The sequence below is a fragment of the Diadema antillarum genome, unplaced genomic scaffold, assembly GCF_040938485.1.
Source record: "Diadema antillarum isolate AM-2024a unplaced genomic scaffold, OU_Dant_1.0 scf00000205, whole genome shotgun sequence".
Lineage (NCBI taxonomy): Eukaryota > Metazoa > Echinodermata > Echinoidea > Diadematoida > Diadematidae > Diadema > Diadema antillarum.
This window is the reverse complement of record NW_027271094.1, coordinates 1,305,574-1,323,345: the sequence shown is the minus strand read 5'-3', so window position 1 is coordinate 1,323,345 and position 17,772 is coordinate 1,305,574. Positions and strand designations below refer to the sequence as shown.

Genomic DNA, 17,772 nt, shown 5'->3' with positions numbered 1-17,772 from the left:
TGCGGTCTCCCCTGTTCTTGTAGACAGTGACGATACTGGCATCACGCATATCTTGGGGTACGTGGCCTTTTTCCCAGCAAAGACACAAGAGCTCATGGAGGTGTTGCAGTAGTACTGGCTTGCCGCTCTTTAGAACTTCTGGTGGGATACCATCATTTCCAGGAGCCTTCCCGCAGGAAGGTAAACGTGGAGCTTGGTGTTCTTGGTCAGCTGACTGTTGTTCCATACGCGCCTGTTCAGTTTGGCCATGACTGCAGTAGCTTTCCCTATCCTATTGCTTATCTCATTGTCAAGGGAGAGGGAACTGGAGATTGCTGAACCAAGGTAGGTTATTAACGCTTATATATATATATATATATATATAAGCGTTAACTATATAATCTTTGGTCACTGCAGGTAGCCCATTAGGGGCCTACACATCCCCATCATACACCAATAAAGTTGTGGTCTTCCATGGAACCCGCAATAATATTGGTTCCTGTTGTGCATGATTGATGAGATATCACAGAATATTCATTGCTTTTTTATCTCTTTCCTTATGATTCTCTCCCCCCCCCCCCTCTTCCTTCTTGTCAGATTTTTTGTTTTGTTTTGTATTGTCTTGTTTTTCGCACTCTCACCCGTTTTTATACGTATTTATACGTACTACTAGTAATTATTGGATGAGGGTCTACCACGGCGAGCAAAACTTTCACAGCGCGTGCACACACTCACTGATGAACGTGTACGAATCGAGTCGTCGCGAGACCACAGAAATACTCACAGAACTCTTCGCAACACACGACCACAGAATATCTGTGCACACAACCCGAGCGGAGTAAGCATAGACGTTTTACGAGCGGTTTTATTGAATTTGATTGCCAAAAGCCACAGGCTTGCGTGTAAATAAAAAATACGCGCCCGGGATGATATCGACGATAATTTACCGGTACAAAATAGCAGTGTTAAAATTCTGCTGGCAGTAAAGGCGTGAGAGTCACCATCCAAAGTGCAGAAATGGCTGGAATTCAGCGGTTACTAACATTACCGTGCCGACATGGACAACCGAATGTAAGTAGTCAAAGTCTGCTCATCCTTATGAATTCTTTTAAAGTACAGTGTATTCAGACGTAGTATAGTAGGAGTTGACGAAAACGAGAAAAATCGGGCCAACTCAGTCCCACGCGTAGCATTGCATGTTAGTTACAACAATTAGTAATGTGCTGGCTGATTATCGTGTGCACACATTTATTTACTGACAGTAGGGTCTATAGTCTAGTTTACAGTAGCAAACTTTCTGTCGCACCTGTCAATACTGATCCAGACAATTAATGTATCGCTGAAAAGTTACTTTTGACTAAAGTAGCGGAGTTGTAGCATATCGCATTGAGAACCCCGTGTCTGACATTGACAATGTCATGTCAATGACAATCAAATGACAATCACTCATTGTCTTGATTGCTGATTTGAAAGGCAATTAGAGAATTTAGACCTAGGCTAGGTCTAGACTCTAGACCCCTTCTCACTCTTGTATTATTTTTCATACCTAGAAATTGACTGATTGTTGTTTATATTATGTTTTGCATGTCACTCTTTTTGTAGTCTATTACTGCTGAATTGATACTTTTTTTCTTTCCTAACATTGTAACAGTTAAGTTTTAACAAATGTATGTTGCTTCTTCTTCTTCTTTTTCCATTATTTAAAGTTCTTTATATTTCTTCATAATTAGAATTGATAGAGCCTTAAAAAGTAAAAGCAAAGCATTTTTAACACAATGACCTGAATTCACGAAGACTTTAAAAATGTAGCACACGGATTATTCACATTTTGTCTGAGTAAATGTCTGTGATAGAGTGAGTAGGCCAGAAGACATCCAATAATGTAGGACTAGGAGCACTGATACATGCATTTGAATGCTTATCTTACACTTATTTTAGTCCTAGGACTTGATATTTAAGAGTGAACATTGTTTTCTTTTGCCAACTCTACTGGAGCACCCAAGTATATGAAAATGCATCTAAACTTGCACTTACAGAGCATCATACAAGTGATGATTGTGAGTATTTGATAAACTGTTTCTGTTAATCTGTGGTGCATAATGCTCAAATTTAGTAATCAGTCATTGAGGAATAGGTGTTTGTGGATCATTGTATGGTGTTTTGCCTGGCTGAACAATATTGATACATTTGCATTCCTCTTGAGTGATTTGAGTCCTTTTCATTTCTCTCTCTCTCTCTCTCTCTCTCTCTCTCTTTCCTGTTACCTCAGCGCATTGCAGCAATATGGGGCATGTCCTCTTCAAGTCACAGAAACAGGTTTGTTCGCTTCTGCTGATTTCTTTCATGTATGCAGAATTATTGAGCAGAGGCAATAACAGATCATTAAACTTTTTTTTTTTACTATCATTCTGATATCTTACACTTTTTTTCATGTAATAATAAGGACTGCTGCAATGCATCAAGGAAGAGTTCCAGAACAGTTTACACCAACAGAGTGCTATTCCATACTGTACAAACTGTGTGCATATTGGAAACTACATATGTCCTGCTGTGAATCTATGAAATACTGCCCTTGTAAGACACAAGAGGCTAATAGTTAAAATGTGCATCAAATGCTACAACTTAAAGATTTGATACAGTGCTCCAAGAAAAATGTTGCTAAATATATAAAGAATGACAAGTAACTTACAATTTCAGGGTATGTTCAGTCTAATTTGTAATCTACAGCAAACAAGTCCAATGCTTGTGTATAAAATGTAGCAAACTCTGAGCGCTATGTAAACTCACCAAGTTGAATTATTTGTGTCATAATTGCCCAATATGCATTATTTGAATATCAAGGCATAGTTTATCAAACTTTTTTTTTGTCAACATTGTTGTAGAGTATATGTTTACTCAATCTCCACCACACAGCTCTTCTGACACAGACTTCATCCAAGATAGCATCATTCCCACAATGCATTTTCAGCGCAGCCTCCCGCGTCTGCCCATCCCAAAGCTGCCAGACACCTGCCGTCGATACCTTGCCTCCCAGGAGCCTGTTCTCTCCCCTGAGGTCTACGCTGCCACCGAGAAGATTGTCAGAGACTTTGAGAAGGGAGAGGGGCAAGGTTAGCTGACATAGCAGCATGTGCATACTTGCTTCCTACTTTGTCCTCCTCTTTTTCTTTTTTTTTTTAGTAGAGTTTGCATCCTTACCATTTGCATTAGTCAATTATTCCATCACTGACTTGCATTCCAGCACAGATGAATATTTGAAATTTGAAATCATTGTTCATATTGAATGAGTATAAAGTATTAAATTGCTTAATAAGGTCAGATCAAAGTGTACTTTGCATTAGATGACAAATAATAGGAAAAGACAAAAAAGAATGTAGATATGCTTTGATGCACAGGAATATTTGAATTGCATTGTCATATGTGGAAATTAATGAAAATGAAAGGAAAAAAGTGTCACACTTGTTCTTTTGCTCATTCAATTGTATCACTGTGTGTTTCAGCTCTGAATAGCCAACTCATTGCCCAAGACAAGCGCAACAAACACACCAGCTACATTTCAGGTGAGCAAGCAGTATGGACCCATTAATAAAGCATTTCTTCTTCTTTTTTTCCCATATATATATATATATATATATATATATATATTTGATTATTATCATTATTATTTCTTTTTTTTACACACTAGAGAGGTAATTCAGTTCTAAGAACTACAACAGAATCAAGAAAGAGAAAAAATAAAAAGTCATTTATGTTCTAGAATTGTTGTAGCAAGAAAAATCAGTCAAATTTTGGCAAAATTGATTAGTACGGTACGTGTAAAAACCATGTAGCTGAATCGCAAGCATATATTGGTGTGTATGTAGATATGAAATAAGTTTTTAGAACTCGGACTTAGCATTTGATGCATGCTATGATATGCAGTAAGGGCATGACCACTCTTTGCATAAGTCTTTCATTATGTCACACACATGCATTTAGGTTTTGGAAAGTGATGCAAATGCAGGAAAAATCAGACTTATGTTGATTGATGTTACCAGTCTGCAGTTCAAAATCAATTCAATATTTTTTCTATTGTAGGATTGATTTGTTCAAAATCTTTTCAATATTTTATTATTTCCAATTGTAGGATTGATTTGTGATATGTTGACGTGATGTGTACATAATGTTATTTGCTAGTGCCAGTATCTTTTTTTTAATGACAAGTTTTGAACCAGTTTAAAATCGGTAACACACAATGTCACACTCTTCTTCATTGACCTTGGCAGGACCATGGTTTGATATGTACCTTGAATCAAGGTCCTCCCTTGTACTCAACTTCAATCCCTACATGGCCTACCAGTTTGATGAGAGACAAGAATACAATGACCAGGTGTGTTTGAAGACATTGATAAATCATAATTTCTCGAATCAAACAACTCTACCAAAGCCAGTAAGATAGATGACATAATACCATTCAGAATACAGATTACTTAGGGTGTAGAGAAAGAACTTAAATCCTTATTATGGCCTTCCAATTTGATGAGAGACCAGAATGCAATGACCAGGTGTGTATTGAGGCTTTGATGTATCACAATTTCTCAAACCATCTCTGGGTGTGGCCAATGAAGTTATAACACCATTCAGAATACAGAATACTTTAAAGAATAGAGAAAGAAGTAAGGAGTCTTTTTTCCCCTTTATCTACTACTTTTTCTACTCTCCTTTCAGGAGAATTACGTATATTATGTAAAGAGAGGGGTATATTAGCCTCTTCATCGTTATTTTCTTAATCGTTTGCAGACTCACTGTTGTCACTGTAAGACATTAGCTAATGCTTACAGCAACGCATTCAATATAGCAGTCAGAACTTGTCACAGTATAATGTGTATGTGAGTGGGGGGGTCATGCATGCCTAAATGCATTTGAACAAACATTCAGGCGAGTAACTTATTGAGCAATGTGACAAAAGTAAGAATGATTACTGGTATGTGCCACGTAGGTGTACACCCCAATATTTCTTTTTTGTAAAAGAAGTTCTGGATACTAGTATGCATTTATATCAAACTAAAATACAAACAAACAATCAAAACGAAACAAAAAACCCTTGATTGGAACATTAAATGTTGTGTGTTTTCAATAGGACTATTGTCATATAAAGTATGGCTGTGTGTCCAAATTTAAAGATATGTTTACAGGCAAATAGCCTAGTTTTCGGTATAATTTTCAATATTAAGTTGCAGTTGTATTTACTTATAATGTCTCCTCTCATGTAAATGTGAAACAATGTAATCCAAACAATATTATTGCCTGAGATGCCTCAAGACTCATGCCAAGTTTCTGCATGCAAATACCACAGTGCTGCCATGCAATGGGGTGTAAGAAGTATTCATTATTACATGGAATGTACTAACGTCTTGTTCATACTTTGCATGTGTTATTAGTTAATCAGATCCACAAACCTCGTGGTGTCAGCGATGCGTTTCATGAAGACTATCAGATCAAGCAAACTGGAGCCTGAGGTCTACCATCTGAACCCCCCAAAATCTGATACCCAGTCATTTCGGAAGATAGCCAGGTAAGTACAAGTAGTATTTGATGCTCTGAATGTGACAGGGTTACGAAGTACAAACCTTCTGACAGACAGGACTGTCATAGTTGTGACCTGCCAAGTCTTACATGTAGCAAGTTTCATGCACAAGTGCAGGTTGTTGCAGTGTAAAGTTTTGCAAAAAACAAAAAATTCTGCTGTTCAGAGTATGTTGTAGTCATTAAATGATTACAAGAATGATTAAATTTTTGCCTGTTTCAGTAGCTGTGAGTAATAGAAAAAGACAACAAATCCTTAGAGAAATAAAATTTAGTATGTTGTATCTGTACCTGTATTAAACCTCATGAATATGCAGTGTGCTTTCGTAACAGGATGACAGATGCAGACATTAAAAAAACTAACGAAACTCAAATATGCATGAAAAATCAACTCAAGTGGGCATGCAGTTCTTATAGTAATTTGAATGAATGTGGAAGCTGCTGTCATTAAAACTTCATAATTATGTCAGTTCTTTGCTTTCTTGTTCTTTTATTTTTTAGGTGGATGCCTCAGTCGATCGCTGCCTACTATGCAATCATCAACAAAGCCTTCCCTCTTGACATGAGTCAGTATTTCCGTCTCTTCAACTCAACACGCATCCCCCAGATCGGCAGGGATGAGCTGGTGACCGATGAGGCTGGCCGTCACATATTGGTCGTCAGGAATGGCAAATTCTACACCTTCGACGTCATAGATGAGGATGGTGAGTTTGGCTTGAAAGAGTCACACAAAGAATAGATCTCGGGAAGAAAGAAGGAAGATAAGAATGGCCATGAGGCCAAAAGAGGGCAGCAAACTGGCTGACACATTTATCCATGTTGACTGAAAATCCAGATGTGCTCAATGCAGCCCATGTCTGTTCTGTTTAAAAGTTTGTTTCATGAAAATAAAGAGAACATCTACTTGCTTTAAAAGGTAGTATCAGAGTGCAGGATAAATTTTGATAGCAAGGCTCTCTGATGGAGCAGTATACTTGGTAAACTGGTACCCTAAAACCATGTAGATGTTATCAAGGATGGGTGTGCCGAGAAATATGAAGACTAAATGAGGTCTCTCATAATGCAGTGCACTCCTGTTATGACGAACACAGCTATAATGAAATTCCAGTTATAACGAAGTGAAAATTCAGGTAGCAACATTATCCACTCTTTTTTTGTGTGTTATTGTTTATTTCTTTGGCTATAAGAAATTTCGATACAACAAAAGTGAACTGCTGGTCCCTAGGACTTCGTTATAACAAGAGTCCACTGTACATGCTAAACTGGTACCCTAAAACCATGTTATCAAGGATTGGCGTTAGAGAAATATGAAGATTTAATGAAGTCTCTCATAATATTTCTTCTGCTGCCAGGAAACATCGTGTCACCAGCTGTAATCCACGCCAACCTCCAGCACATCCTTAACGACACGGCGGCCCGGCCGGACCACCCTTGGGGCTACCTGACAGCAGAGAACCGAGACGTGTGGGCCAGAGTCCGGCAGCAGATTGTGGACTCCAGCGAGGGCAATGCCAGGACCCTGGATGAGATTGACTCCGCTGTCTTCTGTCTTTGCCTGGATGATACCAGCCCAGATGATGCGGAGGGAATGACCAGGAACATGTTGTATGGAGATGGTGCATACAGGTTAGAAAAAAAAAAAGAATGCATTTGTGCTCATGCCCATGGTTAGATCCTTTTATATAAAGCAGTGGTATAAACACAACTCATGCAATGTCTCCTGTCAGTGATCTCTGTTGATGGTGAGCTAGGGATAATGCTTGTTTTGGGGTTTTTTTTATTGCGTGTTTGTTTGTTCGATTGTTTGGGTTTTTTTGTGTGTGTGTATGTGTGTGATGGAGTTGATACAGTCAAGCAACTTTTTTTTGTGTGTGTGCAGGCATATGTAGGTATATGAATCCCATCAGTAGCTAATAAGTGATGAATAGGAATTCTTTTTTTTTTCATATCAGCTTAGAAACTGAAAATGTAAGAAACTGAAAGGAATGCTAAACAGGAAGGAACTTACAAGTGGTATAGTGTAAGATACTGCATGAAAAATGGGTAGACTCTCATATTTAGGCTAGTGGTGGAATAGTCATCAGAATTTGATATTGTATTGAATTTTGGTCAGAATGACTGCTTTAACATTTATATTTTTGAGGCTTTGGTATATTTTGCTAATTTAATCATGTTAGCTTCTCTTGTCTTTATTCAGAAATACTCAGATTTTTGTGGTATTATTTGCAATAGTGAACATTATAAACATCAATTACGGTACATGTAGCTGCCTGCAAGGGTGGGGCATGCCTGTAAGAGTGTTGAATTTGCAATTCTCTACATTGATAAACTTGAGAGACTATTGTTTTTCTTCAGGTGGTTTGACAAGTCATTCCAAGTCATTGTGTGCAAAAATGGTCTGATGTCTGTCAACTTTGAGCATGCCTGGGGCGATGGCGTAGCAGTGCTCAGGTTCTTCAACGAGACGTTCAAGGACACGCGAGAGAAGCCGGCTGTGTCCCCGTCGGCCCAGCCAGCAAGCATTGATGCATCCCAGAATGTCAAGAGAGTGAGTTCTCATTCCATGAAGTATTAAATGCCACTCTGTTGAGATAGTTGCAGACTATTCTAGCATGAAGCTTCCAGTGATCTGAGACTACTATGGAAACCTTTGCCTTAAACTGATAGGTCTCATCCATAACACTTTCTGTGCCAGTCGTAGTTGTTGTTGTTCTGTTTTGTTTGTGTTTTGGGGGTGTTTTTGTTTGTTTGTTTGTTCATTTGGTTTTTTGTTGTTGTTTGATGTCAAAACTTAAAGCAGTGGTGCAAGCTTTGCCAGAAATGTGATGATTAAAGTAAAAATGACTTGCTTTGAATTACCTTTTAATGTTCTGAATAAAAGATAAATAGTGCTATATAAAAGCTGTTCATCATCAAGATGCTGTAGGAAATCCACAAAAACTGAAGAAAGTCCAAAATACCCTGAAAGTACACATCTAGCAGCACATTCATTAAATGAAATAAAGTTTAGCTGCATATTTTTTTTTTGGTCTTATACCAATTTCCATGGTTGAACAAAATTGGCAAAAGTAGAAAATGGTTTACAAAATGGGACTACTCTCCTGAAATATTGTTGAAGAATAGTGATTACTTGCCTGTTGATGTCCAATCAATGCTGTGACCGAGTTTGGCCGAAACACCAAATGCCCACACCGTTTGGTCCGTCATGATATGTCATTAAGCATTTTGATGTATAAATGAAGTGTATGGTTTTATGTTAACTCTTTAAGTGCCACTTTCGCATGCCTGACTCAGTCGACGGCGTGCCAACTTCGCATATTCTGCTCAGACGCACAAAGCAACGCAAATCGATCGATAAGTCGCCAAAAGCCACAGTACAATGAAAACTTTTCTCATGATTTTGTTCCTCTCACATAAGCTTGCATTTTATTTGGTGGTTAACTAGCCAGCAGTGTTCCCTTACTGAATTTCTGTGTAAAATCAAAATTTCTGTCACTATTTTGTGTGAAAAAGTCATGCTTTTTTTGCAATAATGTAGCTTCTGGTCATTTGAAATAAAACCAATAAGAGATTTGTTGTGCAATTTACATCAAAGAAAAGGTTGCCATTTTCTTTACACCTTTGCTCACTACAGGTCCAGTTAAACAGCAATCTATAAAAGTTACATGGATTTTTAAAAACAGAATGTCTTCCCAAAGCATGACAACGTTTGTGTCTGAATAATGTGGCACACAGGGGGTTTGTACCATGGCACATAAAGAGTTAAGTGTGTTACGTCCACATTTTCTGTCTGTGAAGTCTCATGGTGAAATTAAAGCCACATCCTATAATGATGAGTAGCAGTTCATGACTCATGTAGAGTTTATCAAGCAAAAACTTTGATGTAATCTCAGTCTACATATCTTTTTCTCCTCATGATCACATCACTGATAGCTGGCGCTGGATCTCGACCCAGCTGTATCAAATGCCATCGACACAGCCAGAGCCAACTACGAGGCGGCAACCAGCAAACTGAGTATCAATGCACACCAACACATGGATTTTGGGAAGAACTTTCTCAAGACGTGCAAGATCAGTCCAGATTCCATCATGCAGCTTTCATTCCAGGTTTGTCATTGTCTTCCGTTGTGCCATATTCACCAAATGGATGGGTACCATTTTCTCCCAGAAACTAGAAAGGGACCTTTGGTTGAATGTGAATGAATGAAACTAAGCTACAAGAGGAATTTAGAACTCTTCCCACTTGGACTGAATTTTCTGCAGTGAGAACTGTCCTATCCTTTTCCTGGCCCCAAGGGAGAAATGAGTTACAGTATGGTACTACAAGTTTGTGAGATCTAGAATCTCTGCAATAAAGAGGAAAGAAACCCCAATAACATGTTTATAGAGTGAATGCAGTCATTTTTGATATGATTTGATATGACATGATTTCGATTTGATTTGATTTGATTTTGATTTGATATTAGTCAAACACAGCTGTGATGTTTGAGGAAAATCAGACAGCCCATTCCAAACTTGTGTATATTGCAAGCTTAGTGCTGCCCGGGCTGGATTAGAAAACTGCAACACTTTGCGACATCACATGGACTTTATAAAAATTCTTTAAAATGCATTCTACCAAATACCCCTAAAGTCACTATTGCTAACACATGTTAAGGGTAATACGTCCCCTACTTTCTGTAAAAGGTAAAGTCAAGTGCTCTTTTATTGCCCAATTTTACTCCATTCCCTAAATCCACATATATTTGGGTTTCATACTCATTTCATGAATCATCTTTTTCAACATGTGCACACTTCCTTTGCTCCACTCCAAGCACTCTAAACGAATCTACACCGAAACACGATAACGATGATTTGGTCTGCATGCTTTGGATCTATGGAATAGTTTCTTCCTCTGTACACGAAAAAATGTAAGATTGCAAGCTATGAATGACGTTGCTTGACAGTAATTTTATATCAAGAAAGTCATTCCTCTCTTCAGTCAAAGATGTTTGAGCTGAGCATTGCACAAATTGTATTCCATAAAATGCATTCAATAAATGTTTGGTCTACTATATCTGAAGGGATTGAAAGTGGTGCAGGGGTCTCGTCTTACAAACTAATTCGTAGTTTGTGAAGTATTTAGGTATACATCGTGTGGTTCATCACCAGTAAACATCATCAAGTCTGCACAGATAAGCCCCCAGATTAGACCAAGTGTGGGCTGCTGTACATGGCTTGTGTAACCTTTTGTGTGCAGTCAGTTAGCAGTAAAAAAAAATGATCATTAAAACTGTGAAGAAATGGCTGCTTCAAGTCCGATCTGTCAAGACACAGACTACTGCGCATGACTTGAAATCACACCCCTACTTTATATGTTTTATTCAGATGGCATACTATAGGATGATGGGCAGGGTTGCGGCCACGTACGAGTCTTGCAGCACAGCGGCCTTCAAACACGGTCGGACGGAGACCCTGCGTTCGGCCACTAAGGAGACGTTTGATTGCTCCAAGGCTTTTGACAAGAACTCATCAATGAGTGATAAAGAGAAGAGGAGACTGCTTCAAGAGTGCTCAAACAAACACAACCACCTAACCAAAGAGGCAGCAATGGGTGAGGAAAAGAACTCTAATTTCTGAAGCAAATTTTTAAGTGCATTGTCTTAACTTTATGTGATATGAATGTTTTACGAAGTTCTAGTATTATTGGCTTTGTGCTTAGGTAGTATCTCTTGCATGTATTTTTACATGTTATATGATTTTTTATTTTTTTTTTTTTTGAGGGGGAGGGGGCTGTTTGTGAAGGATGGAAAAGTAAAAATCTTCAGTTGTAGATGTAGTGTTGTTTCTGATATTGTGTCACACTCTGAAGTTATCATAGATTTTAGTAATGACCACAACCGTGTGAAACACTAGAAATGTGTGGAAGGAGAATGTTTTACTTTCATAGTTGCCAATTGATTGTAGCATTCAAAGGACAAGGGTGCTTAAGTTTGTCTTACATCAAAATGAGAGAAATCAAACTTGGTGAGAGACAGGAACATTCCCTGGTGAAATGCTATTTCAACATCATTACCCTTTGTTTTTATAACTCCACTATTAAAAATTATTGTTATCATGTGGCTGTTTGTTATTCTCTGTAGGCCAAGGTTGGGACCGCCATCTATTTGCTCTCCGCGCTCTGGCTGCCAAGGAAGGGAAAATTCCGGAGATCTTTGCCGATCCTGCCTACACCCACATCAACCACATCATCCTGTCCACGAGTACCCTCTCTGCACCAGCCGTTTTGGCAGGAGGATTTGCCCCTGTGGTCCCCAATGGCCTTGGCGTTGGCTACTCAGCATTTGACGAGTCAGTTGGGTGCAATATCACTTCATACCCTGACTCACTCAGTGGTAAAGACTTTGTAGACTGTGTCGTGGACTGTTGGAAGGACATTCAAGATGTTTTGGCAAAAACAAACAAATAAGATTATCAACACCTAACTCTGGAAAAATAAGTGAACACTTCTTGTCAAAGATCTTGAAAATTGCAGCATTTAATGCTCATTTTGTAACTTCCAATACCAAGACGTATTGTGTGATTGATCTGTAAAAGTTGATCATTCCTGTATATCAAGTTGTTGTTGACAGAAATATGATGTCTTCAGTTCTCTGAGAACTTCTACATTGCAGTAAAAATTAAACCACAAAGAAAACTGCTACTATTCCCAATTCCTGACTTCAGTTCTTATATTCATGCAAAATTTTACAATGAACTGTGATATTTGATAGCTTGTAGTATGTCCTTCTGCAACAGTAGCAGTTAATACTAATTCATTATTTTCTTCTCTGGTGTAAAGTGAAATTTGACACAGAAAATAATGAAAAGATACATGATGGTCATCCAGACTGTTGCTGTTTATATAAGTTTGTCATGAGACAGGGAAATATTTGGCTCATTAACAACTTTTTATTGGTGGTTATTTTTGTCAGCATCATTTCCTTCACTCAAAAGTAGAGCTGAAATATTGTATAAATACTCACATTGTACGCCTGTAGAGACATTAAAAGTGCATTGAAGTTCAGCAAATTGTAGGGTTATTAATAAATAACTTAAGTTTTTATTTGTGTGCTTGTTTTGAAACACTTTAGAACAGACAGCTCATAAATTTGCTTGTTCACAAATATTGAGTAGTGCCTGAAGTCATATGAAGGGAAATGAACTAGGCATTTAGTATCTCCCTGTTAGTCATTGAGAAGTCATAATGTGCATCTGGGTAACTATTATGGATATAATACATGCTAGTCACATATAAAGATTAATTGTGCTGAACTTTTATGAAAAGAAATTGTACTGAAGTTCAATTTCAGAATAACAAAAAATATAAGACAGAATTCTTGTAAATAAGCAACGTCCATTGAATCAATTAATAAACAAGTGACAAATCGGCAAATAAATGGATATACATGGTAGCGTGTAAGTCATGTCTGAGGCATTATGCAAGAATGCGGAGAAAATATGTAGACAATATGTAATATATCACTGTTAGGAATTTGTTAATGTAGTGTTCTGCCATTAGCCTCAAATAGCAAAATTTTATTTCACCAAGGTATATAATCGCAAGTATCATCTCGTTTGATGTAACAGATCAGGTTTTGGATGTTGCCAGATTAAGTGTACAGCTGTATTTGCAATAAAAGGCTATTAGTGTCAATGTGTATACTGGGAACAGTCTCAGTGATGTTGAATTGACATTTTAGCAGACATAGGTGGTTGAATCCATGCTGAGAAGGAGAATAACTACCATAAACAACTGAAATATAACTCTTTAGTACACATTAATGTGGTTCAGTTTCATATACTCCTCCTAAGTAAAGGGTTTGGGATGTTGTGTTACATACCATCAATTATTTGAACACATCCAGCAATCCGATCGGTGCCTTCAGTCTGTGATACCAAAACATGGCCATGGAGAAAATAGAACAAGAGTATTCAATGAATGGGAATATTGATACTTTTACTTGAAATGCTTCTTTCCCATGATTAAGATATTTTATGCTGCTAGAGAGCCAAAGTTTGCATGTAGACTTTAGCATCTGGGAACTTGTAGGGAACTCTAAAGCACCAAAGAGACTGCAAAGCTACGGAAGACACAGTCAATCAGTGGAATTGGCATGTTTAACATGGGATCAGTCAGTTAAGATTCACAATGAATACATTCAGAGTGAGTCGTCTACCTCATTCAGTAATGAGCAAGCAGCTATGAAAACAATGTGACGACAAATATTTCCTGTGGCAATTGATACGTCGTTGAGAGTACAGGCGAACCCTGTTATAATGGATGCTGATATTATGAGATTGCATTCGTACGAGAGAATTTTACATGTAAAACTGTCATTATTTTCCTTATTTACTTCATCTGTTTTTAACGAGATTTTTGTTATGAGAGAAAATTCTTGCTGTCCCCCAACAATCTCATTGTAATGGGGTTCATTTTTTGTATTTTGCAATAGGGAGTCATAGATGTTCTCTATGCCAAGATACTTGTTTGTTGTTGTTGGTTTTTTCTCAGTCGTTGGTTTTTTCTCAGTCATGAAAGGTTTATCACATATGAATTAGTGTCTAGTGTTACGCTTCAAGTATCTCGTGTTAAGTGTCAAGAATTTGAAGTATATCTCCTGGCATGTGTTGTATTCATTCCCTTAAGAAAACAGAGTAGCATAAATTCACCAGGGTTGTAAATATGTGACGTGCTTCATCAGCACGTTGAAGCAGTAAACATACATATCAATGCACATACTTTGCCCTGCTTGTGTGTATGTCTATGGGAAGAAGGTAAAGCATTATCTCTATCTTTACTGTTATTAATATTTTTTATGTGTTTCTCATATCTGTTGAAGTTATGAATTGACTGAAAAATTGTAATTAATGCATCAATTGCATTGTTTTATGTTGTAAAGTCTTTCAGATGTGATTAGACATGAATAAAATTATGATCCGAATAACACGTACATGTATTTCCTCTAAAATATAAAGTGCATTGTATAAGCAGCCTCTTTGGGAGCAATTTTTTCATCAGCCAATAATCTGTATTATAGTGTACCAATTGATTCAGTTTAAGGCATTTTGCTCGCTTGTATGCAGTTCAGATGTACTAGTATTCAACTTGTTCAAGGCACCCAATTCATATTCACATGATAATCAAATGCCACTCCAACTATAATTTGATATTACAAATAGGCCGCGTGCAATCGAATATCGAAACAGTAGAAAATCCATCAAAATTATGTTAATGCTGTATGTTAAAGTATAAGTCTCGGAAGTTTTTCAGTGACTTCTTCACTGACCCAAATTCTTTGATATCCAGGTTTGTTTTATTTTTTAATGAATCAGAGGTCAAAAATCTTAACATCGCATCAAATTTGTGTAGAGATGCAATTATTGTGCACCAATGGTATCTTCAAGCAAGGAGGGGAATTCATTTGTACATCAAGAGAAACACAGACAATTTTGTGGCAACTTTATCAATCCATATTCAATTTCATTAAAAAAAAATCATTTGCTTTCCTGTTGATGTTGAATGCTTTTGTTTTTGTTTGTTTTTTGCTTGTTTGTTTGTTTGTTTGCTCTGATTATTTCATTTAACTGGAATGGATCTCACTGTATAGAGAGTCTACTTGAGAACAGAAAAAGGTGTTTCTCCGTACCTTAACCTTTACGGGCCACAATACTTTTTGCAGTGGATAGTGGGTTCGTGTAAATATCAGAAATTCATATTTGTGACATGACAGTTACCTACAGAATGGATGATTTATATCTATTATCACTTAAGTGAAAGGAATGATGTCAACCACTTCATATTTGCCAGTGATTTAGTCGTTTTTGTCGAGCCCACCAGAGGTGAGGGGAGACTAAGGGATCGCCTGCGGCGTCCGTCCGTCCGTCCGTCCGTCCGTCGTCTGTCCGTAACGCTACAAAAACTTCAATAACTCTTTACTCTGGGCTTCAATTGCAATCAAACTTCGAGGGAAGAGGGGTCATACAAAGTTTCACATTTTGCTATATATGAAGGTCACCTCAAGGTCAAGGCTCACAGGCAGGGATCAATGAACTTTTAGGACCCAATGTTAAGTTTTTATGGCTCGTTTCTATTATGGGTCATAACTTTTGAACCATAACTCCATTTGTGACCAAACTTGGATGGTAGATGTCCCTTGGGGAGTGGATGATCACCACAAGGTCAAAGGTCACAAGCAGTGGTCAACGAACTTTTCGAGCCCATTAAGTTTTTATGGTGCGTTTCTATTATGGGTCATAACTTTTGATCCATAACTCCATTTGTGACCAAACTTGGATCGTAGATGTCCTTTGGGGAGTGGATGATCACCACAAGGTCAAAGGTCACAAGCAAGGGTCAACAAACTTTTAGAACCCCATGTTAAGTTTTTATGGCGCGTTTCTCTTATGGGTCATAACTTTTGATCCATAACTCCATTTGTGACCAAACTTGGATGGTAGATGTCCCTTGGGGAGTGGGTGATCACCACAAGGTCAATGGTCACAAGCATGGGTCAATGAACTTTTAGAGCCCAATACTAAGTTTTTATGGCGCGTTTCTATTATGGGTCATAACTTTTGATCCATAACTCCATTTGTGACTAAACTTGGATGGTAGATGTCCCTTTGAGAGTGGATGATCACCACAAGGTCAAAGGTCACAAGCAGGGGTCAACGAACTTTTAGAGCCCAATGTTAAGTTTTTATGGCGCGTTTCTGTTATGGGTCATAACTTTTGATCCGTAGGTCCGTTTGTGACCAAACTTGGATGGTAGATGTCCCTTGGGGAGTGGATGGTCACCACAAGGTCAAAGGTCACAGGCAGGGGTCAACGAACTTTCAGGGCCCAATGTTAAGTTTTTATGGCATGTTTCTTTTCTGCCATAGATTTTTACCCTTTCATATCTCTTTTTATCTGTTATCTCTCTTTTTTTAATCTGTTATATCCCATTCGCGTACAATTTCTTGTATGCGAATGGGCGAGACACATTATGGCACTTGCCTTGTTACTTTGGTAAACAGGGGCGGAGCCAGGAATTATCGAAAAGGAGGCGGAGTGCAAAAAAAAAAAACCACAACATATGTTTGTATACATATATATATATATATATATACAGGGCTCGACACTAACAGTGGCCCGGTGGCCCGGGGCCACCAAAAATGAAAGTCGGGCCACCAAATTTAAAAAAAGGGCAAATTTGGTGGCCCGCCTCGGGCCACCAAAATATTTTGAAAAGTATGTCAATAAATTCGTAACTTTTTGCGCCGGAAATTAGCAGTTAAATTTGTTCAAAGGATGGATGAAAAGGACTGAATGAATGCCTGAGAGTGAGTGTTGCAAATTTGTTGAGTTTATCTATGAGTAGATATGTCCAACTTCTAATTCTTACTATCATAAATCTTAAATATTTGACTCATTAAAAAAAAGGACTTTTAATGTTTTTTATTGTTTTTTTTTCGGGACACCAAATTTTTCTCTCGGGCCACCAAAAATTTGAAATTTAGGATTTTGGTGGCCCCATCGGGCCACCAAACAAAAAAGTTAGTGTCGAGCCATGATATATATATGTATGTATGATTTTAATATTGTACCAATCTAAACTGGATTACCTCACAGATAGGAAAACAATTTGATAAATGTATCAATGCATGATAACTAGCTATATTAAACTGAATGGAAGATATGTCTTTACGATGGTAAATATTTCTCGCCATCCTCACTTACAAAAGATGTTGTTTTAAATTTTATCTTACTTTCAAAATTCAGAAGAAATGAAGAACAGAATGAAATACAGAAATACGGATATTCATGATCAATATAGAAACCCGAAATACTAATTAACGCAAACTCAAAGACACAACGTTATCCTATGTGAAAATGATCTTAATCGATTGCAAATATCCGTAATATCGGAAAATGACACCCCGAAATCTTAAACTAATCAATGGTTTAACATGAATATAAAAATTGGGTAAAGATTGATAAAATATATGGAATCAAAATTACTCGACTGTGCATATGCGAGCACTAATGTAACATCTCAGTTAATAATTAAAAGATATACTTGATATGAAGATCATACACAGTATCACTTTTATCTGCACATATTTCTGGACGGGCCAACTGACATTTTTTTGTTACATTTCATCATCACGTGAAATATCATTTCATTTAACTGATATAAGAAAAATATACTCGACAGATATGTT

At 37.6% G+C, this 17,772-nt stretch overlaps 1 protein-coding gene across 1 annotated transcript; it reads left to right on the top strand.

Annotated features, from left to right (window-relative positions):
• Positions 1-915: 915 nt before the first annotated feature.
• Positions 916-13,012, top strand: LOC139724048 (carnitine O-palmitoyltransferase 2, mitochondrial-like). The gene is made up of 12 exons (XM_071635246.1): positions 916-1,050; positions 2,249-2,295; positions 2,893-3,089; positions 3,480-3,539; positions 4,245-4,348; positions 5,400-5,533; positions 6,046-6,248; positions 6,897-7,170; positions 7,900-8,092; positions 9,478-9,651; positions 10,912-11,137; positions 11,667-13,012. The coding sequence occupies exons 1-12, from the start codon at positions 997-999 to the stop codon at positions 11,990-11,992; spliced, it is 1,992 nt and encodes a 663-aa protein (XP_071491347.1). The 5' UTR covers positions 916-996; the 3' UTR covers positions 11,993-13,012.
• Positions 13,013-17,772: the final 4,760 nt, after the last annotated feature.